General features: G+C 31.9%; 1 protein-coding gene across 1 annotated transcript in view; it reads right to left on the reverse strand.

Moving 5' to 3' along the window:
* Positions 1–22,114, reverse strand: part of fat-spondin (extracellular matrix protein f-spondin) — a 34,058-nt gene extending 11,944 nt beyond the window's left edge. The window contains exons 1-9 of the mRNA XM_088227532.1: positions 21,846–22,114; positions 20,181–20,433; positions 17,478–17,607; positions 16,284–16,435; positions 15,441–15,619; positions 13,482–13,612; positions 11,924–12,146; positions 9,356–9,530; positions 1,646–1,851 (exon numbers count right to left, since the gene is read on the reverse strand). Coding sequence (XP_088083658.1) covers positions 1,646–1,851; positions 9,356–9,530; positions 11,924–12,146; positions 13,482–13,612; positions 15,441–15,619; positions 16,284–16,435; positions 17,478–17,607; positions 20,181–20,433; positions 21,846–22,035 — 1,639 coding nt within the window. The 5' untranslated portion in view covers positions 22,036–22,114. The remainder of the gene's footprint in view (positions 1–1,645; positions 1,852–9,355; positions 9,531–11,923; positions 12,147–13,481; positions 13,613–15,440; positions 15,620–16,283; positions 16,436–17,477; positions 17,608–20,180; positions 20,434–21,845) is intronic.
* Between the last annotated feature and the right edge of the window lie 4,852 nt (positions 22,115–26,966).

Below are 26,966 nucleotides of genomic sequence, written 5' to 3' on the forward strand. Positions count from 1 at the left end.
TATTACACACAGGTAAAACGCACGCAAAATGAGGAAATTATACGATTTTGCCATTTCAAAACGAATGTTTTTTTTTAATCACGCAATAATAAAAAAACGCAAATTAGATAAAAACAATATTTTTGTAAGGTATTTCTGTTAAAAAATATACTTAGAAGTATTATGCAACTAAAATATAATTACTTTTAGACCGGCAGATTACGCCATTGCAAATTTAGCCTAAACTTTGGGGAAAATGGAAAAAGGAAAATTTGGGATCTCAATAAAGACCAAGGTACCGGTACCGATAAGGCCAGGTATAAAGGTCATAAAAACGTCAATAAGATATTGTTATAAATTAAATACAACCAGAATTATCTTCTTTTTTTAAAAAAAGGAGAATACAATTCTATAAAAAAAGGTTTCAAACAAAATATTTCATTAATTTGTTTTTTTTTTTAGTATGACCGAAGGCATAATTTTACGTAGAAATAGAGGAAAATGTCACAAAAATGTACGTAATTTAACATTTTTGTATTACTTTTTAAAAAGAAGAAAAATAAAATTTTGCTTTGACCACTTTCATGTTCAATTTATTATCTTTAAACTATTACAACAAATTTTAGATCGATACTTAGTCTTTATTGAGATCCCAGATACCTAAGTTTAGTCTAAATTTTAAATGGCGTAATCTGCCGGTCTAAAAGTTATTATATTTAGTTACATAAAACTTTTAAGTATACTTTTTAACAGAAATACCTTTAAAAAATACTGTTTTTATCTAATTTATTTTTTTTATTTATTGCGCGATTAAAAAAAACATTCTTTTAGAATGGCAAAATCGTATGATTTCCTCATTTTGCGTACGTTTTACCAGACTTTAGCCTTAAAAATACATCATTTTGGCTTACTACGCTCAATCAATTCCATTCGTCGAGTCCATTATAATATTTTGAACTTACTTTTATTTTTTTATTGTTGTTACTTCCCGAGAAATTGACAAAGAACGTTTTTAAAAAATGTTCTGCCGGAACAAGTTTTTGTTAATTTTAAAATACATTATTTATTTATTTATATTTTGAATGAAAGGTCAATTTAACTCCTCACTAAATTTTTTAATGTTCATTCTTTTAGGTTACGAAGAATATAGCACAATGTCTAAAAAACTATAAAGTAATTTATTTCAAAACTACCTTTTTTATATACAGCTGATAGCTAAAAGCAACCAAAAACAGACTAATCAAATTGTTTTTTCTATTCAAAACATTTACAAAATAAATATGGGAAAAAATATATAAATGTTTGTTCAAATTAATGTCTTGGATGTTAATTATAGAAATGAAACCAATCACAGGCAATTCCAATCTTGTGGATTAAAGTATCACTCATTTATTTATTTATTAAGGAAATCATACAGTCTTTATAAAAATACAAGTTACAAAAGAACAATTAAAAAAGTAAGACCAATTATAGACTTCATGTTAAGAGTATTTTATTTAAGAAATCATTTGATTGCTTGTAGACAATATAATAATATTTTTGACTACCATTAAATTTTTCATAGATATTTAATTTCTTTTTTATTTGTATTTTGTGAAATAAAAATATGTAAATAAATAATCGGTTTTAAATTAAATGATTGATATTAATATAAAATCATTGATACCCGTATTGACTAGTGGGCACTTCTTTCGACCCATCCTGTCAAGGAACTGCCGGGTCCTGATGAGGAAACCCTGGCCACAGGTGGCCGAGCACTCGGCCCAGGGACCCCAGGGGGTGGTGGCGCACACACCTTCTCCGTCCTCCTGCCCCTCGGAGCCCCTCGCGCCCCCGTCGAGGCTCTCATCCTCGTTAGAGACTGGGCTGTCACTAGAAACAAATCGACGCTATTAAAATTTTCTAATCGAATTGATTGACCATCGCATTTGTCTTTGTAAGCTAAGTAAGATAGGCAATTATAAGACCGTCCCTCACATGTGGCATCGAAACGAGGGTGAAACTACAGACAAAATAAATCACGCACCCGTCACACGTTACACGTCGAGCTCTCTATTTCATGTGCCAGCAGTTCGTACGAACTATGCCCAGAACTCTCCACTTATACGTTTTACTAGTGAATATAATTTGAACTTTCCCCTTATTGATCCATTTGATTGTAAAAAAATAACTTAATATTTTAAACATACTTATATTTTCGACACTTGACACCCTCATTCCAATATAACACCCACTCACCCACCCTCTCACTCACTTACACTCACACAAACACACCAGTATGTATTGTACGTGTATTTAATGTATTTCTGTGGATATCTGTCATTGGTTTTATTCTCTGTATATGTTTTTTGTTATATTTTTGTTACATGTATTACTGTTGATATCCCCAATAAATAAAATAAAAATAATAAAAAATGAGAATTCAGCGTGCTATTGCTGGGAAGATTTTGCGTGATAATGTAAGGAACACCACAATCCGAGAGGTCTGTGAGGTTCAAGCAGTGGCAAGCCGTGATTTATTTTATAGGTAATCTACAAAAAAAATATTTGATTTGTACCTACATATAAGTACATAATATACAAGCAATATAAATAAATGACTATTTTTCTATGGTTCTGTGAAAATCAACTCAAGCAACAATTAATATTAACCATGCTACGTGGCTTTATTCTACACTCTTTTAATAAAATACTTGTACAAAAGTTTATTAACAACACAATGACATTCAGCAGATATTTCCATAATTATTGAAAAGTCAACACCAGTACCTACTGGCCGTTTCTTTTTAAAATGACTAATGTCTGAAACGGCCACTTCGAACGCCACATGTCCTATGTGATACATAATAATATGTCAACGGTATCCTATAAAAAAGTGCTTCGGAAATAATGTTCGAAATACTAGTTTCCAAGTAGAGAATCTTTAAATAATATTTGTAGTAGATATAAACTGAAGAAAAACATTTCTGATTATCGTAGGCAACTGAAATGGCTCAAAATTAGACAGCGGAGAGACTATCACTCCCTCTCACTTCTGTTCAATTTACTTCATAGTCCTAACGCTCCTATATACCTGCGTGAAAAATTTCAACGCTTATCAGTTCATGGTTTACCTATTCGTTCTCATTCTCAAGGCACTCTCTTAATACCCATACACAATTCCTCTTTCTTCTCTAACTCATATAGTGTCCATGTGGCTCGACTGTGGAATCATCTCCCATCCACCATCAAAGATGTTACTACATTATCTCTGTTTAAATCACGTCTGAAGAAACATCTCCTTTCTCTTCCTTAATCTCTCCTCCTTTCCTTTTTCCTCTTTCCTCTTTTTTCCTTTTTCCCATTGAGTAATAGTTTTGATTTAAGGTAATTTATAAACAAATACGTTTATTTCTATTTTTATATACTTTTAGCTTTATGATCTTTTTTTTCCATTGAATATGTTCTGTAACTTGAATTATAAAAATAAAACTTTTATTTTATTGGTTGGTTGGAAGAAATTGCCATTTGGCAATAAGCCCGCCAATGTATAAATAACATTATGTACAAAAAGTTAAATAAATATTAGTAATTAGTTCATTTAATTATGTGGTAGAAGGAGATATTGCGTCCCTATGAAAAAACAGTCAGCGACAAAAGTGTCCCGTCTGTTAGCCAAATAACATTTATTTCAAACCATCAACGACGCCGACGCGACGCGCGACGGCGACGGTTCAATCGGACGTGAAATATTCCAAAAATAAGAATGTCATGATCCTATAGGAAAAAAATGTCCGCCAGCAATTTAATATTTTACTTTTCGGGTTAGATTGTTTTATTTCGTGGCGTTAACGTACATAAATCCAAAAACTCTTCAATCATTTTAAAAATATATTTTATTTTATTTTATTTATTTCGAATACAAACAGATGTACAGGTTAAATCAATATTCTTTTAAAAAAACTATATAAAATGTATACATAGTAGGGCCTGACATCCAATTATATGTATTCACTAAAAATACTGCAATAAAGCGACGACGGCTTGAAGTTTAAACTATATAAATATACTATATATTAAAATAAGATAAATATGGACAAAACAAGGAGATAGTGGAAAGGAAAAGACGGAAATTGATAAGGAGTGGTAAAGGATGATTGAAGGAAAGTAAGAGTGGAAAATTGCATTTGATTTAATGATTAAATGAATTATGAATGAAGAGCATGAATCAAGCCTATTAATTGTCTTCCGTACATATTGTATGGAGTGTTAAATATATCAAGACTATTAATTTTTTTGTTAAATGTTTCACATATACGAGGGATCGTAGAATGTTTCCGATGATTAGTTTTATTTGATACAAGTAGTACATAATTAGTAATTAGCGCCAAAAACATGTGGAAGGACAGCATTTCTTGTTGCCCAAGCTCATAAAAACCGAAGATAATCTGACAATACATTATCATCATAAAAAGTATAAAGCCATTATTTCAACGCCGCGCTGCGCCGCTGGCTGTTGTTTCGTTTTTTCAATGTACCGTAACAGATTTTGCTTTATATGATCTATAAATTTGTACAATATGTATGTATGTCTTGAACACCTGCAGTATTTCCGTGGGGAAAAATGAAATTGTCTCTCAGCTGCCGCTAGCTCTCTTCTTTCAGGTTTTATAATATTGATACAAGAAACGTGCGTGGAGTCAATCGCTAAGGCTGCTCGGATATTTTAGTTCACGAGTGTGCTAATTCATAATGCAGACTAGTTGCAGATAAAAAAAGAGCGATAATATTTATCCATGTTGGAGCAATCCACGCTATGGAGATGCCGGGGGCTCGCGCCCTTGGCCCCGATGGCCGCCGTTCCGCGCGCGTGCCCCGGCCGGGGCCCCGCCTCCTCCTCCCCGGCCGGCCACTTTAGGTCACGTGGGTCACGCGTCACGCCTCGGACCATAACAGTGACGTCACTGGACTAGTAACACTACGCTACCGGTGCGTTAATAATGATTACGTACTATCATTATTATTTCATACTTTCGAGGTCGCAAAATCAGTGGAAGAAATATATCATTTACGAGGAATTTATTTATTAATAGACTCAAACTGAGCCAAAAAACTCTTTTATTGTTATGTATCTATCGGCACTATGATTTTTTAAAGTTTCGTGATTTTGAAATCACTCCGACTGCGAGGTCTCAAGTTCTATACTGTGATTTGTCCCGTTTAGTGGGTTAGCTTCAGGTAACCGGAAATGTTTAAAAACACTCATTACTTGATTTCAGAGAACTAGTGACGTCGTTCAAAGTAGTTCATTTTTATTATTTTTTTTATATTTTTGAGAAACTTTGACATTATAATTAAATGCTCAAATTTTTACCGCGCGTAGGAAAACAGTTTTCATATCCAAGTTTCCGTTGTACTGAGCTTTTTTATTATTTAATTAAAAAACATGTTTTTAAAAACCTGTCATAGATTACTTCCCAACTTCCCTTCATTTTCTCGCTCAAAAAATATCATTCTGAAATAAGGCTTTATTGGATTCATGTAACACTTCGCTTTGTATTGCTGTGGTTTAAATAACTGTATTTTTTTTTTCTTTTAATTTACCGAAGACAGTACCTGTGCTTTAAAACATTTCATACCAAGAAAGGAGTTCTGCGTTGGTTTGGACATGTAGAGCGAATGGGCGACGAAAGACTGGCTGAACAGATTTACGATGCGATCGTTGATGAATGCAGGTAACGAGGAAGATCGAGAAAGACTTGGCATGACGTAGTCGTAAAAATCTCAATAAAGCCTGCGTACATTAGAAACTGTATTAATGTAGAGGAAGCGAGGTATGTATGCAAATACAGAGTGATATGGCGTTCTATCCTCTCTGGGGAAGCGACGTAATAATTTGTTTGTTTTTTCAATATTTTTATTAAACCTTTTTTAGTCAATCTTTGCATAGTCGCCTAACTATAACATCCTCATAAAAAAAATGTTAAAAGGATTTTGTACTTCTACGATTCGTATCATATTTGTATCATATCATTCCCTTTTCCGCACTTAATGGTGCATAGGACACTGCATTGGTACACCAATTGCAGTGTATCTTGATCATTTTTGTTACATCAATGTAAGATGATCAGTCTTACGCTTCATGTAGCAGTCCAGGGACTATAAAATATTCTAGTGTAATAACACATTTTTAAATAAATACTTATACGATTGCGTAATTAATAATTTATAATTCATGTTCATTTTGGTTCGTATTATTTTTATACCTACATTAATTTTAAACGCCAATGGGTTAAAATAACCCGGGAACAACTAGAATAACCCAGATTTTATATAATAATATGGGTTAAAAATATTATACCTATTTTGTGACAGCCGTTAACAGGAGGTAAAACATCATTTTTTAATTCATTATTATGAGGCATTGTGAAAATTTCTCAATTCGATAAATTTCTTACAAGGAATTTATTTATTAATTAAAATACACGGCACGCAGTGCCTTTTACCTCACAAAAATACATATTTAATAGAATAAAAACATTAGTAAGTTTATCGTACGGTAAGTGGTTAAATACTAATATTTTATAGAATTAATTAAAATGTTTGACCAGAACATAAATGAGGCCCTCAGTATAAAAGATGGCCAAACGCTAAAAACAGTATCAAAAGCAGGCAACTACTCATTTAATGCTTTATAAAAATATCATTTCTTGTTATGTTAACTTTTAGGTTCATTGTTCAAAGTGTTGATGGTACCAAATATTATAAAATAAAAATATATTATTTGTAAACATATAAATTAAAAGTGCCATTACAGATTTTCGAAATTTTCTCGAAAATAGTCTCGAAGTAAAAATTATTCATCTTTGATACTGAGGGCCTCAAATATTAGAATATAATCTATTCAATATAAATGTAAACAAGAAAAATTTTAAAAGTATTATGTTACATAAATTTTATAACAAAGCAGTGTAATATAAAGAACATGCTTAGATATAGATCATAAAAATAAAATAAAAAAAACAAGAAATTTAAACAATGTCTACATTTTACATTTTAAAAAGATTTTTTATTTTATTTATTTATTTAAAGGTACAAAATACAAGTATATTAAATGCAAAGAGCAATAATTTTTTTTTTAATCTTTTAAAAAAACAAAATAATAATCATTTAAACTACGTTGGTTATTTATAAATAATAGTTAGTACTTAGAGAAATAACCTGATATGGAGAAAAACCATTCTATGATTATTAATCACGAAGTGAGCTACATATTACAGCAATACAACGAGCTTTCGGTACTTGGGTAGAGAATTGCAAGCTGAAACAGAAACCGAAGCTAAACTGGCAGTGCACAACGGAGTTTTAGTCCCAACACTTATGTATGGAAGTGAAACATGGAACTGGCAGAGGAAGGATGAAAGCCGAGTGAACGCGGTTGAAATGCGATCTCTTAGACGAATGTGTGGGAAATCAATGTATGACAGGGTTGCGAATGATGAAATCCGGCGAGAGTGTAAATCTGAGTCAAGTATAATTGATAAGATTAAGAAAGGTCTCTGAGATAGTTTGGTCACGTAGAACGAATGGACGACGAAAGAATTGTAAAACAAGTATATATGGCAAAAATGAACGGCAACGTGAGACGAGGACGACCAAGGAAGACGTGGCATGATCAGATAAACCAAAATCCTAAGTCTGGTCATGTCAAAAGCAGACAGAACCGAAGGGCATGTATGACAAGATGTATGAATGTGGAAGAGGCTAGGATTGTATGCCAGGATAGACGTGTGTGGCGGTCCATTCTCTCTGCCTACCCCTACGGGGAAATGGCGTGATGGTGGTAGTAGTAGAACAGAAACCGTCCGTTACACGTTTGTTAAACCTTAAAACCAAACTAAATATTTGAAACGCTTTTGTTATATGCAATACAGCTCAAGGGCTTCTCTAGAGAATTATTACTCTGGGGGTTAGTATGATTTTATTTGGAAAATTAAGTTCATATCGAGTGAGGAAGTATTGATTTTGTCGTCGTCGATAAAGACCATTACCGGGAGGGTGGATAATGACACTCGAGGAGGTCCAACTACTTAACCACTACAGGATATAGACTATAGACTATAGACACAGGCTGACTAACGACCGCGACCTGGGTCTGGGAGTGGTTGTCTGTAGTCACTTTGCTGATTTCCACCATTTCACCTAATTACTTATAAATCCAATTAGTTTAACACTACGGTTGTGATTAAGGATCACAAAAATCACTATCAGATTTTATTAGCTAGGTGAATTATTACAGAAGTCTAGCGATAAATTTTCATTTATAATTGACCTTTAGGGTGGTGCATTGATGTGATTTGGAATTAATCCATTTATTAAAAGCGTGTGAAACTTACCGCACGCAAGGGACCGAAAAAATATATTGAGGCGAGAAAATTAAATGGATATGTTTTTAATAATTTTCACAGTGATTATTTCCAAAACAAAATGAATATCGTCATAGTTACATCAACATAAATACTATTAACATAACATACAATACACCAGGGCCCAGGGGTAACCAACTTGATTAGACCCGAGACCTACATTTTACTGTCCGGAGTCGAGCGATCTACCAATCATTATACCACTATCCCCACTTGGTGGTGCATAGTGCACGGCGATGGAACATCAAGTGCAGCGTGTCTCGATTATGTGTTACTTAAAGATAGTGTGATAAATCTTACGCCACTGTGCCAGTCCAGGGACTATGGAATATTGCAATGTAAAATCACATTGACAATGCTAGGAATCTAACCTCAGACCTTAAGTATGGTAGGCGAACACGACAACCACTATACTATACATTGTCCTCTTGATTGTTTTTTTCGGGAAAAGCCATCGCGTCGAAAACACTGGTCCAGAGTTCTAGTTCTTTACCACACTCAGAACCGTAGTCTTTATCCGCCCGGACAATTGATCAGAATTATTTCACAAACTTTAACACGTGTATTTTATTAAAAAATATATTTGTGCCGCGCGTACAATATAACTAAATAATTGGTAGCTGTACAAATGTTTTTGTCTCTTTCGAACCTTGATATTTTTTTTTCTTTTCCTTGTCGCGATCGACAGACCATAGCTACGATCGACAAGCGATCGACCGTTTGCGCTAGTAACTACTAAAAGGGTCCCTCATGCCATACAGGTTTGTGTTGAGAAATCAGACGAAAAGGTGACCCACGCCGAAGTGGCTGAACCAACCCCATAGGTTAAAATTAAAAGGCAGTTGCCGAATAAATACAAAATCGCATTTAGCTTTTTTCAACATACGAAACCAATTTGTTAAAATAAAATACACAATCACGAATCGTTGGCACTGCGCAGTGTGACTCTGAAAGAGGATAACGTGACTCACGGGCATTCCGGAAGATCAGCCACACACATCTCCTTCGAGACGATCTGCCTGTTGCAGCCGAACATGAGGACCTTCTCGGGGGGCATGGTATAGGAGCGGCTCCTCATGCGGAGCCCCTTCCCGCAGGTCACGGAGCAGGCTGTCCAGGGGCTCCACTCTGTCACTCCGCACTCGGCTGCAAGACAACCAATTTGATTAAAGTTATAATAGCTTCAACTGGCTGAAGATTAAATGAATTTAAGGAATGGTGAAATCAAATTTGTATTTGTATTTGTACATGTGTACTTATCATCTTTTGATAAGTACATGTGTACTTATCATCTTTTGATAGAGAAGGAATGTAAGTATATATGGAAAAACGAAGACGAATAAATACGTCTTACATATTACAAACATAAGGAAAATTATGCATTTCGTGTCTTAAAACGGCTTAAAATCTAAAGAGATCACTTAATCTTGCAAGTTAATATTGATAATTTAAATATAAATTATGTTGACGAAATAAAATATCTCGGGGTTAACTTGGATAGATATTTGAATTCTAAAGCACATTCTCAATATGTAACAAAAAAAAAACATTTATGGGAAGATTGCGAAATGTAATAAATGTAAAGAGTAGTGTTCTTATATATAAAACAATCATATGTCCAAACATAAATTACTGTTCTTCTATTCTTTTTTATGTAATGAAGGAGAAATAAAAAAAATACAAATTCTTCAAAATAAGGCGATGAGGATTATACTCAAATGAAATATATATTCTAATGTAGGAATAATGCACAAAGAAATAGCAACAAATTAAATAGAATGTAGAAATTTTTATACTTAAAATAATTAAGGCGATGAATAAAATAAAAACAATAATAAAATTCAACCCAAAATATCATACATATGAAACAAAGGATAAAAAAAAGATAAGATTACCAATGAGGAGAAAAACAGAATCTCAAAACTCATCGTACAAAAGATTGAAGCTGTACAATGAGTTACCTGAAGAAATAAAGAAGATAGAAAAGATCGAAATATTTCAGATTAATATGAAAAAAAATGTTATTGAGAAATTTTCACAAAAAAAATGTAATGTTGTTGAAAGTTTATATTGATTCTTAAGAGATGATAAACTAACTTAATAAAGCATAAATAAATTTTCTAGTTGTTTCGCCTTAATGTGAAGATTAAGTAAACTTGAAGGTCCTTCTTTATAAATAAATTCTGAACTGTTTAATGGAAATTTCAATTTTGATCTTTTATATATAAAATCACCTGGATAGCTATATCCGCCACCTTCAATTTATTCACCTTTAATTGAATGAATTTGCGTTTATTTTATGAAAGTCAATACTATAATCTCAATGCAAACAACAAATAATTATAAATATGTGTTTTAACTATTGCTTATCAAAACCATTCCATAAAATGGTTGTGGTTCCGTGGTAGTATTGTGGGCTCACGGGCCAAAGGTCCGACGTTCAAATCCCACCCTACCACAACTCGATTTCTATTTTCCCAGCACAAGTTATTTAATACTTTTAGGAATCGGTCTAAAAATTTAAATATTTTAGTAAATAATTAGAACTCAAATATTTCTCTTTTTAAAAAAAATGTAATACTATTTATTTTTATCATCAAAATTAATTACTAAAGTCCTTAAATGTAACATGATTAGAATGACAGTTGTCAGAAAAAGTGACGACATAACTTTGTAGTAACATCGAAGGAGTTATTTATATTGACACACGAAAAATCATTTGTATCTAGCGTGTTAATTTATTTTTTTAATACAAAGCTTGAAACATAAATCAACATTAATATATAAAATCAGCTTTAAAACTAAAATAAACCTTATTATTAACGACGTTCTTACAAGGGTACATGATTTTATAAAAACGTTAGAGATTGGACAAATTGATCAATGTATTGATCGAATAAAAAAATAATTTATTAGATGTTGTTCTTGGAAAAAGAATTGATGTCTCATTTTTTGGTGAATAATTGTGTTAAACACACTATAATAGGCTTGTTTTTGCGTTTTTATATCAATTTTCGGAAACAGAGATTCATGATTGCATGAAATAACTGATAAAATCGATTTGATCAGTGATCAGTAATTTCCCATCACTAATAAAATTAGTTTGACGGCTGTCATTCTAATCAAGCTATATTTTAAGGACTATAGATTGAATTACTAAATTATTAATGAAATAAATTAAAATTTGGTACATGATCTCAACTTTGCTACACTATCTATTATTAAATAACTTATCTGTATTGTATTTATTGACTTGTATACATTTTTACTATATCGCTGTCATAATATTTATAAATGAACATTTTTTTAGTACAGAAAAGTATACCTAACACGGAATTTTCTAACAAGTCGGGACATATAAAAAATGTAATTCTGCTATCATAAAATAGTGTGTTGTGTAAATTAAAAAATAAATAAAAATTAAACGCTAACTCAATAAATAAACAAAACGTATAATTGAGTTAAAATAGATGTCGAAATGGCAACTACAATCGTCGCATGGCGGTCGACCTGTAAAATGATAATTTGGTGATATTTACGCCTGCTGGAGTCCTCCGTGTTCTCCGCCACCTCCAGCACCAAGTCCTGCAGCAGGCTGTCGTCGCAGGCGCGGGGAGTGATGGCCTCCCTGTGCAAGTGCAGCCTGGCCAGCGGCGGCATGTCGTCACTGTCGGGGTCGTAGAAGGGCGCGCGAGGGTCCTCGGGGTACTTGGTCGTGATGCGGAACATCTTCTCGCGGGGTTTGGTCTCATGGTTTGGTGACTACAATCGAAGAGTGGTACAGTTTTAATGTGACTTATAAGCAACAAAACAATAAATGTAAAATTAGACGCAAAGTGTAAATGTTCATTAAATGGTTAATACTGTTAATAACGTTAATTTATATATGTGTGTAAAATAGAACAAGAACCCTAAACGACTTTGATTCGAAGGCTACTTTTGGGTAAAAATTGCGAAAAAGGAAATCGAGTGGAAATATGTCCGCCACGTAGTGTAGCGGTTGGCGTTTTCACCTTCCATGCTTGAGTTCCTGGGTTTGATTCCTGTCAGAAGGGACGTAAACTATAAACTATTCTTTTAACATAACTGATGGGAAAAAATGTACTTATGTTCTCTTCACTGCAATATATACATATATGTACAATATGTATACCCATATTGTTTTTACTAATTTATATTATGTAAGATAGTTTTTTATATTCTTTATTTTTCTTATTCTTCTTAATTCATTTTCATTTTTGCTACTTTTGTGTAAAATACATGTCTGCCTTTATATTTATATATGTAAAACATGTCAAAGCCTACAAAGCCTTTAAATAAATTAACCATTGAATTTAAAAGTGGTTCTACGTTCCAATATTTGGACTGGCACTGGAAGCGTAAGACTGGTCCCCTTACCTTCCATGCAATAAATATGATCCAGATACGCTACAATGAGGAAGTTCAATGCTACCGAAAATTTGATATAAAATAATGTTTTTTTACACGTGGTAAAAATTAGAGCATGCATGATTAAAATCCTCGAAAATGTATGAAAACAATAATAAAAATAGTTTCAATAAAAATGAACTACTTCAAAGTTCTAATGAATCAACCAATTAATTACAGCGTTGGTATTTGTTGTGATAAATTTCCGGTTTCCGGGTAGCCATTGTTTTTTGAACGTTTAGTGTATTTTGACCCTACAGGATTCTACTTTTGAACGTCAACACAACTCACCGGCGACAACTCGTGGCGTCACGGGCGGAGTAATTTCAAAATTACCAAACTCAAAAAAATATAGTGATGATAATACGACACGTAAAAATATTTATTTGAAAAAAAAATGCCTTGGTTTGATAGTCTATCAACAAATAAAAAAATATAAAATAACAACTGAACTTCCTCATTAGAGTGCAAACGCAATTCCCTGTAAACTACTGCTGGGTGCGGATAAGAAAATTACGATGTTGATTTTTTCCACGTAAATGGTACATAGAGGACTGCATTAATTGAAGAATTTATGTTAATCTTTGTCATTTAATTACACGACGGCAATATTATCAGTCTTACGTTTTAGGTGTTAAAGATTATGGAGTGTTATCCAATACCTCTTACCATGTAAGTTACTCCACTGTCTGTCCCAGCGTCCCAGGGATGAAGGTCCAAAACGAGATCCTCTACCCACGAACAGTTCTTCATACACAGGTCAAGCCCACTCACTCCCACAACCCAATCGGGGGTGGGGCCTAAAATCAAAACAGATTTCTATTCTTTATATAAATTTAAATTGTTGATGGATAGCGTCAGTGAAGTTCTAACAGTGCGTAAGTCAAGTCAGAGCTATTTTTTATCATCAGTGCGGAAATCATAAAAATACTTTATATAAAAGATTTTTTACATAAAATCGTTCTTAATTCTTTCAATGAACTGATTTTGAATACTTTTTCCGAAAATTGATACTGCTAATGTTATTCATCACTTTAATTTTAGGTGGTTATTTTGCTCTCCTGTAAAGTAGACATTTTTGATTTACGCACTGCACTGTTAGAACTTCACTGACGATAGGTAGTTAGTTTTAATTAGTTACCGCCAATCATGTGGATTAAAGTATTATTACTTATATTACTTATCTTTTAATTAAAATCATTGATTATTTTCTCCAGGAACCACTTATGATGAAGTTTAGTGCTACGGAAAATTAAATATAAAAATGTTTTCTTAAGTGCGGTAAAAAATAAAACATTAAATTGTAAGGCGATGTTACTTAAAAATGCATGAAAAAAATATATCAAATATTTTAATAAAAACGGACTACTTTGAATGACGTCACAAGATCTTCCGAATTAACCAATGAGCGTGTTGTGACAGATTTCCCGTTTACGGGAAACAAACTCACCAATCAACAGAACTGACCGAAGAGAACTTGTGAAGTCAAACGCGAAATAATTTCAAAATAACAAAACTTAGCGCTGAAATTATGATACATAAAAATTTCTTTCTCTTGGGGCCACAAAAGAGAAATTTCTCTTGCCGTAAGTCAAAAATAAAGGTATATTTTTTATAATATACCTATATAAAAAAATAAAAATACGTACTTGAACAGTTCAGCTTGCAAATTGTAGGCAATGCGTTGTGTTCATTATCATAGTTATAAATTTTGGCTACATAAAAATATATGTCATGTTTTAAATAAGGTTTTTATTTGAATCAATATTTTACTACGAAAATGGACTAGATTTTGTAACTGCTGGATTGTCTTTTATCTTTTTTGATGTGTTTGTGTGCCACATAATTAGATTTGGTGGGACTTCCTTTTTTTGAAGCACATTTTTTCAGTTTAATTTTTTTATCGGTTTAACCTTCGGTTACTACAAATATTGAAAGTCATAAATAATTCAATAAAATAACACATGTCAGCATATACATATTACAAAATTAACAATTGTTCGAACTATGTAATGAATTACATAAACATTAAATAAGAATTCAGTTTGATTGTAAATTAATTAATAAAAATAATGTTATTGTATTTTTTTCAATAGCGTCATAAGAATAGAATTCGTTGGGAGATGAGTAACCTGGCTAAGAAATGTTTCTTTCAAAACACACACAGTCGTAGTTAGTACATAAAGTTAATATATATATTTTTTTTAACCTAAAATAAATTAGCAATTAGCAATCAGCAAAAAAAACCGTTAGTGAGTAACGTTGATGACGGATATTTTAAAATTGATTACCGAGTGTAAATTAGTATGTCATCATCATTCCTTCATCATCATTCCCTTTCCGTACCTAATAGTGCATAGAGCACTGCACTGGTACACCAATTGCAACAATCTTGATCATTTTTATTACATGAGAAAGATTATCAGTGTTACGTCTTACGGTTCAGGTCCAGGGACTATTAAATATTATAGTGTAAAAACATCTTTTTAAATATATATTTCATCTCAACCATGTCGGGAATCGAACCCGAGACCTCTTTTATGGTAGGCACACGTCGGCCTCGTGGCGTAGTGGTCAGCGCGTTTGCCTACCAAATGAGTATGTACCATATGTTAATTAACAACCTACCAAGCATGGAAGCGAGGGAGACGAGATGTCTCTTCCTGTCGACTTTGAAGGATCCAGTAGTGTTAGTGTTGACCTTGGGGTACCAGAGTCCCGCGGCCTTGATGATGGTCTTCAGGTGCTTACTCTGCTGTCGAAGTTCCTGCTCCATCAACCGCACTGAGCCCCATTCTGCCAAACTCCTGCAGTCACGGATACAAATTGTAAAATAAATCACCAACGTTAAGTCCTTTCTTGGCAATATATCCTATGTGATACGTATAACCTTTTTTTTATGAACTAAAACACGAGTAAAACAGCATTTAGTTAAAACTGCTTTACCCTATTTTAAATTCTCAACTGCACTATCACAATTTATTTATTTTATAAATTTATTGCATAAAATAAGCATACATATTTAGTAACAGGGAATCTATATAAAACTAGTGAATAGAAAATGAAAACGGTGTGTTCTCTGTTTAGGATAGTCTCCATCTAACATGGCTCAGCCTGTTCTAAGATGGAGATGTTTTATCTTTTAAAGCATAAAAAGTTGTATACTAATAGAACAATAACAACATTTTACAAAATGGTGTACAAAACAAAAAATAACATAAATATTTTTTGTTTTGTACAGCATTTTGTGAAAAGGTCCTAAATTTTATTGTTATGGTATTTGTTACAATCAATAAAGTGTAAAGTTTCCGCGAACCAAGTTTTGTAAAGATTCCATTGAAAATAAATGTAAAAATGGCATTTTTCAATAAAAAATTATAAAAGTGCCATCTATGAATAATTAATTTCATATTTTTGTTTAGAATCACCTAAAAAATTTGATTAAACAGAATCGATTTAAATGTTACAAACCTAAATCCATCGGATGCAATAAGACCTTCTCCCCAGAAGCTAAATCCACTCTCGTGAGATGCCCCTATGACGTCAGAGAAGTGCGTGAGCCAGAGAGAAAACGGGAAATCTTTTGGGTGTGTTTTGTTGGACCAGATGCCTTCAAATATCATCTGTAAATTTATAAAATAAAGGTGTATTTTAATTTCTTGAGTACCATTGATAAATTGTCCTAATTCACTAAATACTTCGACATATGGACAACGGCACAAAATACAATTATTTTTTTCCAAAAAATTGGGTTATGAAATAAATATCTACTTATTAACTTTTATTTATTAAAATAATATCAAAATAGTAATAATGGATTATTAGCATAACGATTCCTTTAATCTACTACATGTTTTGTGGTAATAGATTTCTCAGAATTGTGTAATCTGCCTAATTAGAAATGACATGCTTTAACCCTTTACAGGACAAGACTCTGGGGAACTTTAACATTATTATTTTCATACCTATATGCGTTTATGTATCGTATTTCTTTTCTTTTTATTATTATTTATTATATGTTTTTCTTTGCGTTTTATAATCGGTATACATAAGTAACAAATACAAAATACAGTATTATATGAACACAAAAAAATCCCACAAAGGAAAGACGTGCAATGTGTGGGTATACATTTTATTTAAAATTTCAATAAAGGCTAATTGAAGAATATCAAAAAATTAAAAGAAATGCTAATATTAGAACACAATTTTTGTCATGTTTGAGTTATGTGCTATTCATTAAAAAAAGAAGCTGTTTAAATCTGCTTTTTTATTCAAAATTTCAACCAAAATTTCAATCGAAACAAATTTAAATAATTCATCTCAATCACATTGTCCTCATGAAATACATTTTTGTTACAATATAACAGTTTTAGAGCTAAGAAAAATGAATGTCTTTGACCGAGTTTAGATTAACAATAAGGGATTTCGAGTAAACTATTCAATATTTGACTAGAACTATTAAAATTTCTGGGAAACAAATGTTGGCTCCTAAATACAATTTATAAATTAAGTTTCTGTATCTTAATTTGCTATATTTTTAAGGTTCTTAGACGTATACATGTCAATTAAAATAATGCTACTTTATGAACAGCGCAGATAAACGATGTTTTAAAATGGACAATACCCCCTACCACTTAAACATTGGCTATTGAAAAAAAAAATTACACTATATTTGGCATCATCACAGGCGCAACATCTATCGCCTTCGGGTTCCCTCGCGGTCTGTTCACAGATAAGTCGAGAAAGTTGTCCATCGTCAGCGTACCATTTTCTGGCTGCCTCAAACACCATACCCCTAAAAATATGAAAATGGTCAAATTAAGCATTCACGCATGATTCACACCGGAATTAAAGCACCACAGAAACCTTTTATATTACAATAATAAAAAATATGTATTTAGTTCATTCCACTTTTATTTTTAATATCAGTGACCGGGTTTTATCGCGATCGACATCTTTATGACTGGTCAAAGATAATGTAGAACTATTACTAGTTAGACTGGTCACATGTGAAAATTATAAATAAAAGTGAAAATTAACTAAATAACTTTTATTATTATAATTAAAATGAAGTTCCACCAAGAAATGTTAGTAGGAGAGCTCAAGTTCTGTTATATGATCAATTATGAATATTTAGGTTAAATTATATTACTTTTACTGCCTTTTATTATTCAATTGCATCGGCCTTTTATTATTTATTGGATTTATTGATGGTCCACTTGATAATTTTAATAATATTTTAATGACAGCTGACAGCAGCTAGCGAGTAAAACCAAAAAAAATCAAAACAAATTCAAATAAGGTTTTTTTCCTTTTTGTTAAATTTAAAAATACGATGATTGCTAAAGTTCCTACCGTGCATGGAATGAAAATCAACTAACGTAGTTATCTGTGGAATTACGTTTTTAGGACTTTAATGGCGCTAATAAAGGAAAATGTTTACTAGAGTAAAATTATTTATATTATTATTAATATCACAAATTCGTTTGAAATAAATTATAGAATTCGAATAATAAATTATAACTAATAACACGAATTTAAACAATAGCTAACTTTTAAACAAATAAACTTTTTTTTTTCATCTCAAAGGCTATAAGACTACTGTCGGTAGGTTACATAAAAATACACGTAGATATCATACTTTGTATTAATTTTCCTCGTTTTTTAATCGTAAATATTTATTTTCTTAGTTTTGTTAGATACGATATTCATTTGGCTTTTAATAATTTTTCAAATAAAATTCATGCAAAATTTTTATCGTAAGTATCGTATAGTAAGATCTTCATTCCTTTCTGCAATAACTAAGATTATGTTTTCATATTAAAAATATATGTACCTACTCTAATGAACTGAAATATCATTTTAAAATGTCAAGCAATAATACTTTCCTACTTAATGCCATTTATAATTCAAAGCACAACGGTATTGATTTCATTTGAAATAAATTATTTAAAAACAGTAAAAAGCGAGTACATGATAGATTTATTACGTACTAAGAAATAAAATGCGCTTGAATGATCGTCCGTTTTTTTCCAGGTGAAGAAAAAAAAGTACGCAACAAAAGAAAATGTTAACAAAATAGTCAATAATGTATTCTCTTTCATTATTTTACAACAAATTAATCAATAACTTATGTTAACACCTAATACTATAGCCGCTGATTCGCACGATATTATGAACGTAACATTATTTATTTATTTGACGGACTTATGCAGTCCATTCTAACGATGGTAAATACAATTTCTTGCACTAATAAAATAAAATACAACTAAATAAAATTAAAGCTAGGTCAAAAAAAAATAAAAAATTACTACCTCAAGACATGATCCGGTCTATCTTAGTGATTTTTTTAAATCTATAAAGACTTACACCAAAAAAATTCAGATCTTGTCTCGAGTTTACAATACGACACAATCGGGACATTGGTGCATGCAAGCCATAGTTTGTGCTGTGTTGATCGAGGAACAGCACATTATTATTTCGCAACCGGCGGATTAGAACATTGAATGCCACTTGTTCCAGTAACGATGGTTCATCAATTAAGACATTCAGTAAATTAAACATAAATATGGAGTTAATGTTATTTCTACGTTTTTGTAGACTTGAGATTTTTAACACTGACTCCATTTCTCCGTAAGTGTAGTCTCCCCTCTCGAGGCCAATCATCCATGCTACTTTTCTTAGCAAACGATGTTGCACCGATTCGATATGATTTATCCGGCCTAGATAGAAGGGAGACCAGATCACGGATGCATATTCTAAAAGAGGACGAACAAGTGAGCAATATAGTGTTTTAACCGTGAACATATTAGTAAAGTCACTAGATGTCCTGCTAAAAAAACCCAAGAGTTTTAGTGACTTGTTAATCATAGTATCGATATGGTCATTGAATGTAAGTTTACAGTCCATGATAACTCCGAGGTCTTTAATAGACTTGACTACATCTAAATTAATATTTTCTAATCTAACCAAAGGAGATAGGTTTTTTCATTCTATAAATATGAAGAGGTTAAGGAAAGCGAAAGATTGACCATGCGAATATTGATTGATGCAAAAAACGATAAAGACCTACAAAAATATGGCATCACTTAATTAAATTTTATTATATTTTTACTTTATTTATTTTTTTGCTCTATCCCAATACTAAAGAGGTTCGATACCCGTTCTAGAACAACTTAATTCAAAAACTTTAATAGTGAGTTATTAATAACTCGTTTAAGACGGTCCCAAAAATTAAAATATTTGGGTAAATCGTCCCAACTAAAATATTTTTCTTTTACATTAAAAATATCAGTACGGAAAATTAACATTAAAAAATGTGTGTATGCAAAAATGCGAAATCTGTATTTGATGACGTGTGTAATTTACTTGATGACGACGCATCCGGATCCCTCCTTAGGAGCCTTCCACATAACCTGGACTTCAGTTTTCGGGAGGTCGTTAGCTTCCTTGATAGTGTTGAAGCAGTCCTCGTCGAAGGCCGAGATGGTGTCCGCAAACAGCTGGAATTGGCCCGTGTTGGGAGGCACAGCCTCCACGCCGGGGGCGCGCGGCTCCGCCCCGAGAGAAAAGCGGATAAACTGCTGAAGGCGATTGTGGGTGCGGGACCCAACTAACGTCACTAAAATTAGAAATATTACGAATTAATTATTAGCTGAGAAGATTATGTTGATCTTGAACGAAAAATTCAAGTACAAAGATGCATTATAAAAGTTATTATCAAGGTACCGATAAGAACCTCATCTAAAGAAATCTATAAAGCCTTTGACGTGCCTGAGACATGTGGATATGCCCAATATAGGTATGCTAAAATTATTTTGCTAGTCAGATTTGAAGTTGGACATCGCCACCCTCCTGTTCAGGGACATGAATTCATAACATGGCGGCCTCCGTAGTGTAGTGTTCAAGACGCTTGACTCACGCACGGAAGGTTCCGGGTTCGATTCCCGGTGAGAACACAAAAATTAAAAATGTGATTTTTCTCAAGCCTGGGTGCTCTGTGATGTAATTCACCACTGTAATTAGGCCTCCTGGCCTGTTGTTGTGCAAAAAAAAAAAATGTAAAAACATGGGAAAGAAATATTATCATTGTCAATATGTATTCCTCCCTTTAACAACATTTAGCCAACATTTAGCCAAAGGTGCAAGGTTGCCAAATTGTTTAATATGCTTTTCCTACATAATTAAGTTAACGAATTACAAAAAACATATCAAAAACTTAAGCAAATTAGTATATATATTTTTTTGATATCCGAGTGACACGTGAAATATGTAAACATTATTTTTATTACAGGTTTACCTAGGAGAAGGACTTTTTAAACACCTTTGTTTATTTTTTTTCATATAGTAATAATAAGTAATAAAAAAATAGTGTAGGTTCGAACTATTGAAATCGAGTGAAAGCTGTAGTCTAATAAAAATTAAGGTAAACATATAATTAAGCCATTTAAAACGCCGTTTTTTTCTCTCAAAATCGTGATTAAAAAAATAAATGAACAGTAGCTATATACAAATACTTTTTTAGGTTTAATAGATACATTTTTTCTAATTGATGAAAAATATCACTAATGTCAATAAGTTAAAATATTAGCCCACAAAGTTAATGTATAAAACATAAATTATAAAAAATGTACTCAAACGTTTTATGTAATTGAAAAATAACTTTTCAACTGGCAGATTACGCCTTTTGACTCATAAAAAATAAATATTGAAGTTAAATTTGTTTAACAATAATTTTTAGATAGTAGATTGAAAAGGAAATTGTGGAAAAAAACTTTAGTTTTTGGATTTTAAAAAGAAATACAAACCACAAAAATTTGTGAAAAAAATGTGCTTTTTTTCTTCTTTAATTGAGGTCGATTGAATTGAGTTGAATTATGCCTTCAATAAAATCTTTTTTAAAAAAACAAACAGGTAATTTTTTTTGTTCATCTTATCTTCTTCTTTAAGGAAATAAGTTTTTTTAATTTTTTAAAATATCAATATTGTAAAGAAGTCTATCTCGTGTTTTTTTTGTATGTATGTCGTACTTACCCGTGTATATGGTCCCGGGAATGTATCTCTCTGGATCTCCATTAACGATGATTTTGAATCCGTTGTCTCCAGGAGACTTGGGGTATCTCGTTGCTGCCAATGGCGGCCTCCTGGAGCAATCCGCCCTCGCCAGGGAAGTACACCACAGTATGAGGCACAGAAACCGCATCAGTCCTCTGCAACCACCCATGATGGTACACAATATTCACAGCGCGGAATAACTCAACGCAAACTCATTAAGCATGGCGACAAACAACTCACTTTTCTTTATTAAACAGATTTCAAAATTCTCGGCTCGTATTGTCGATAAGGGAGGTCACTTGCTAGGGGCAAAAGTCGGGATCTTTCGAGACAATCTATATTTATATTTGCGGTGCTTAAACTTTCTGATTGAATTTTTAATAAATTTATATTTATCTTAAATTATTAACAATTAAGTTTGGAAATGAAAATTCTTGGATGGAAGTTCATTGTAATTTATTATAGAAATAAAAGACGAGTGATGCTATAATCCACAAATTTGGAATATTCAGTGACAGGTTTCATCGCTTTTGCGACATCTTCGAGACTGGTATCTTTATTAAGAAATTAAATGTATTTATAGAAAACAGAGGTAAGGAATTAGAATTCAAAACTATATGAGGGTAAATGTTTTTTTTTTCATACTCTATCCTTACCTCTGTTCTGAATATTTTATTTATTTAATAAATTATTAACAATGTTTTGAGTTTGTCCAAATTGTTGTAGATAAGGACCGGATTCAAACCCCTTAGGGAGCTGTTAACCATATTCCCTTCTTTAAAATGTTCTTCACCTCTGCTGTAATATGTTAATATTAGAAACTCCCCGGGGGGATTAATCCAGTACTTGTCTACAAAAATTTGGACAAACTTAAAACATGTTGCTAAATCCACCTGGCCCAAGAAGAAGTATATTTTTTTAAATATATTATCAGGCGTTTCCTAGTATGTCGGTGAAATAATTGAATTAGATAAATCTCACCCGCATCAATAAAGGTTTCAGCTCTTTAACTTCACAAACATCAACAGATGGAATAATTGAAGGGATATAGATTTTCGAATATAGGCAGAATGGTGAATGTTATACAGTGTGTAAACTACCCTTCCAAGCTAAAAGGCAGTCTCTAGCAAAAATTAAAAACTGTAAATTTTTAATGCCACCTGATAATTAATTGAAATTTTTCAAAAATGTACAAAAAAAACTGTTTTGATAAATATACGGTAAAAAAATACCAAATACGTAAAACCTTAATTTCCTCAAAACTTTTGAAATGTTTGTTGCTGCCTTCTTGCTTGGAACGGCAGTAAAGTGGTCACTTAAACCAGCCAATGACAGGGCATTAGCCCTGTAGATGCCTAGACTTTTATATTGCTTTCTCTAAAATGTTCTTTATCTTATTATAATATGTTTATATTGCATTATTGTTGAAATAGGATGTATAACATTATTGTACCTAAAATTATATAGTTTAAACTTCCTTAAAACCATTTCAGTCTGACGAAGTAGCGCGAGCAGTGACAACGGTTATTGGTTTATCAAAGTAAGTGTTTTGAAGTGTCACCCTGTCTTTTATTTTATTGCAGTTTTATTCTAATTAATGCAATGTTAAATTGCGTGATTACTTTCAACAAACTATTGTCGGTTCAATATTACTTGAATTTCCAAAAAAACAAACTAGCCGCGTGGTATCCGACAGAGAATTGCCCATTCCACATGCATCATCAAAATCCAAACGGAACAATAAAATTAGGGAGGATTAATATTTATTATGTTTTTTGTATTTAGTTTTAATTTAATCAGCGGCTGCTCTCGGGTGAAAATCTTGCAAAAGGAAATCAAGTGGAGATTAGCCGATCTCATGGTGTATTAGTTATCGCGTTTCCCTGGTATTAAATAAAAAAATGTATATTACAATTCAATAAATATCAATCTACCCATCGTTACTTTATCATGCCGTGTAGATTTTTTCCGTGGTGTAATGGGTCAATCACGTGATATCACGTAGTGGGCTCCTGGTTCGCACGTGTACCACAGTCCAGTCTCCGTAAATGCATTAAATAACTTTATGACTTTATGACTTTTAGTCATGTTCAAAATTATGCTGTCGGTGTCATGGGTACCAAATATTAATATAATTTACATCTTACATGACTTGTAACGCTTTTTTTTAATGTTTTCTAAAAAAATACTAAATAAGGTTTTTGAATCCATTTTCTTTCATTTTCAATTTTGCTTATTACATTTAAATAAATGAATTATACTTACTACAATTTGTTTTGTATAAATTTCAATCAATATTGATAAGCTCTTATTATGGAAAATGATTGTGGTCTTGACCAATAATTCATAGATAAGAGAAAATAAAAACAAACGTATTTAATAATAATATTTACACAATTAATTCCGAAGTAAGGAAAAATACATGTTAAAACTTTTTCGTTACTTTTATATTTATATAGTTAGTAAAAGAGATCTTCTTACACTTTAATCTACAGTTTAACATTTTTTTATCATTATCACAAAAAAGGTAGCCTAAAAATGATGTTTAAGAAAATTAGTTATATGCTAAAATTTACTAATTCGTTTTTTTTAAAGGTACTTTTGAATTTAAATTAAATTTTTATGTACAAAAAAGTACTTACTCGTACATATAACGTAAAGAACTATGGCATATTTACAATATAATAAAATAAATAATTGTCTCTCAGTAAAATATAGGTTGCGCCACAAAAAGTTAAGTTAAACGAGTTTATCCAACAAACAAACCATTACGCCGATTTCCCGTGTGGGGTAGGCAGAGAGGATAGATCGCCATATCACTGTGTCTTTACATTCAGATCTCGATTCCTCTACATTCAGATATCTTCTCTACCGACGCACGCCGACTATTCCGGCTTTCGACATGTTCTTCTTCAAGTATTTGTTGGATTCAGCCATGCCATATATTTCTCTATCTTCTTCGTTTTCTGCATCCATCAACATTTGCAACCTTCATGTTTTTAGCCGTTCTTTCACCGTACATTCGCTCTACATTTCCAAACAAATGCGGCACTCCTTTCTTGAATTTGTCGATAATGCTCGCCTTAGCCTTTAATAATGCACTAATCTCGACATTTGAGCACCTGTCATGCATAGTTTTACGAGACATTCGCTTAAGAGGTTGCGTTTCAACAATATTGATCCTGGATTGAAGATAAATAATTGCATTAAATTTTGAACGGTTGGTTGATCTATTTTACTTTTTACATGCAACCAATTTTCACAAATTTGACGAAAACCCGGTTATTATCTAGCTTTCAACCTTATTTAACTTACCAATTTTGCTTCAACGTCCCTAAAACTATCTTATTTCGAAAGGTGTTCTAAAAATAAAGCTATAATATTTTATTGCGTTTTTTCTTTCATATCATAAGTCACAAATGGCCTAAATTACTTTGTATTTGAGTATTTAATTACCGCGACAAACAATTTAGTTAATAGCCTATTTGATAAACTTCGATAACATCGTTCACTAATAATTATTTCGACTATAAATGACGTTATATAAACGTGCTATTGAAAATGCCGTCGATTACCGAAATCACAAACTGTTGCTAACTAGAGCTTTGTCCCTGTAGCCCTGTAACGGTGTATAATACTTAACCGCGCAGAAGTGGACCGATTTGTTTGAAAGTGGAGTAATACTGAGACTTATCCCCGGGACAATGGAGTAACAGGGTATTTCAGTACCTATGTGGTTACATAGCCCACACTCTGGACTACAGACTACATAGCACGGTGGCACCTTAATGATGAAACAGGATGGCACGAGCCGCTGATTAGGATGTGAGACAATTTCCTACTCAGTTTAAATTATAAGCAGTCATCAACCATCTCATATCTTTATATTATTCAACTTTTTCTTTAAAAATCACTCCTTTTGAAACGCGGTCAAAATCAGTGACCTAATAATATGAACACAATACAAATAAAATACCTAAAATAAATATACCGGTTTTAATATTATAGATACCTATCCATATTCAAAAGACTGCTCAAAACAAATTGAAGTGCGGCTATATTGTTAACATATCAACATAGCTATAAATATTTCTCTTCCAAACGAAAATTGTTTTATCGTGTACGGAAAATTTAAATCTTATAGGAAACCATAATTTGGCTATGTTTTTTAAGTTATTTAGGTTGTAATTTAATAAGACTAGCGCATTAAATAAATAATTAACCATAATCGTTTGAAGCAGTGATAATAAATTCAGTTTAATTATCAGAAATTCTTTCCGCTTTACTTAAGTGCTATAAAACACAATTTTTAAAACCTAACGATAAAGTCTGTAATTACTCATTAGGCATCTTAGCCATAATGTAACGAATGCATAAAAACCATATCGATCGACATTAAATATTATTATTAATTTATTTTTACGCAAATTTTTATATTTAATTTTTTGTGCTGGCAATATATATAGTTTTTACTTTGATACATTAGAAACTGAAGAAAAGAAATGCTAAATATGTAATAAATATGACATTATTTTTAGAATACTGTCATATGTGATGTATTTTATTTAATTATTATAAGAATAATAAAAAACTTTGTTTTTAACCACTCATTTTTTATTTTTCGACCGACCGGTTTCAAAACTACACAAGCTTCTTTATCAAGTTATAATTTACTCGTTAATCTTATCCTTCTTTATTTTAACAGTGTCTACTAAATATTAAATCTAAACACACGGGGCTTATAAGTATTTGTCATGTTTTATTTATTTATTTATTGACACTTTATATACATATACAATAAATATACATATAAGGGCGGGCATATTGCCTTAAGGCAATTTCTTCCTACCTACCCAAACCGTTCAGTTTGAGAAAATTATAAATACATGGACATATTGAATCTTACAATTTTATACAAAAAATTAAAAGCAAAGATTAACAAAAATAAATATATGTATAAAAAAAAAATAACACTTTACTATGAAGAGAGGAGAGGGGATGGGAAGGAAAGAAGAAGGATAAAGGAACAATTTAAATATTTAGATAGTGACATTTCAATCTCGACTTAAATGTAAATAAAGAAGGGGCGTCTCTAACATT

The sequence above is a fragment of the Micrasema longulum genome, unplaced genomic scaffold (genome assembly GCF_059751315.1).
Source record: "Micrasema longulum isolate JH-2025_06_02 unplaced genomic scaffold, ASM5975131v1 h1tg000509l, whole genome shotgun sequence".
NCBI classification, from domain to species: Eukaryota; Metazoa; Arthropoda; class Insecta; order Trichoptera; family Brachycentridae; genus Micrasema; species Micrasema longulum.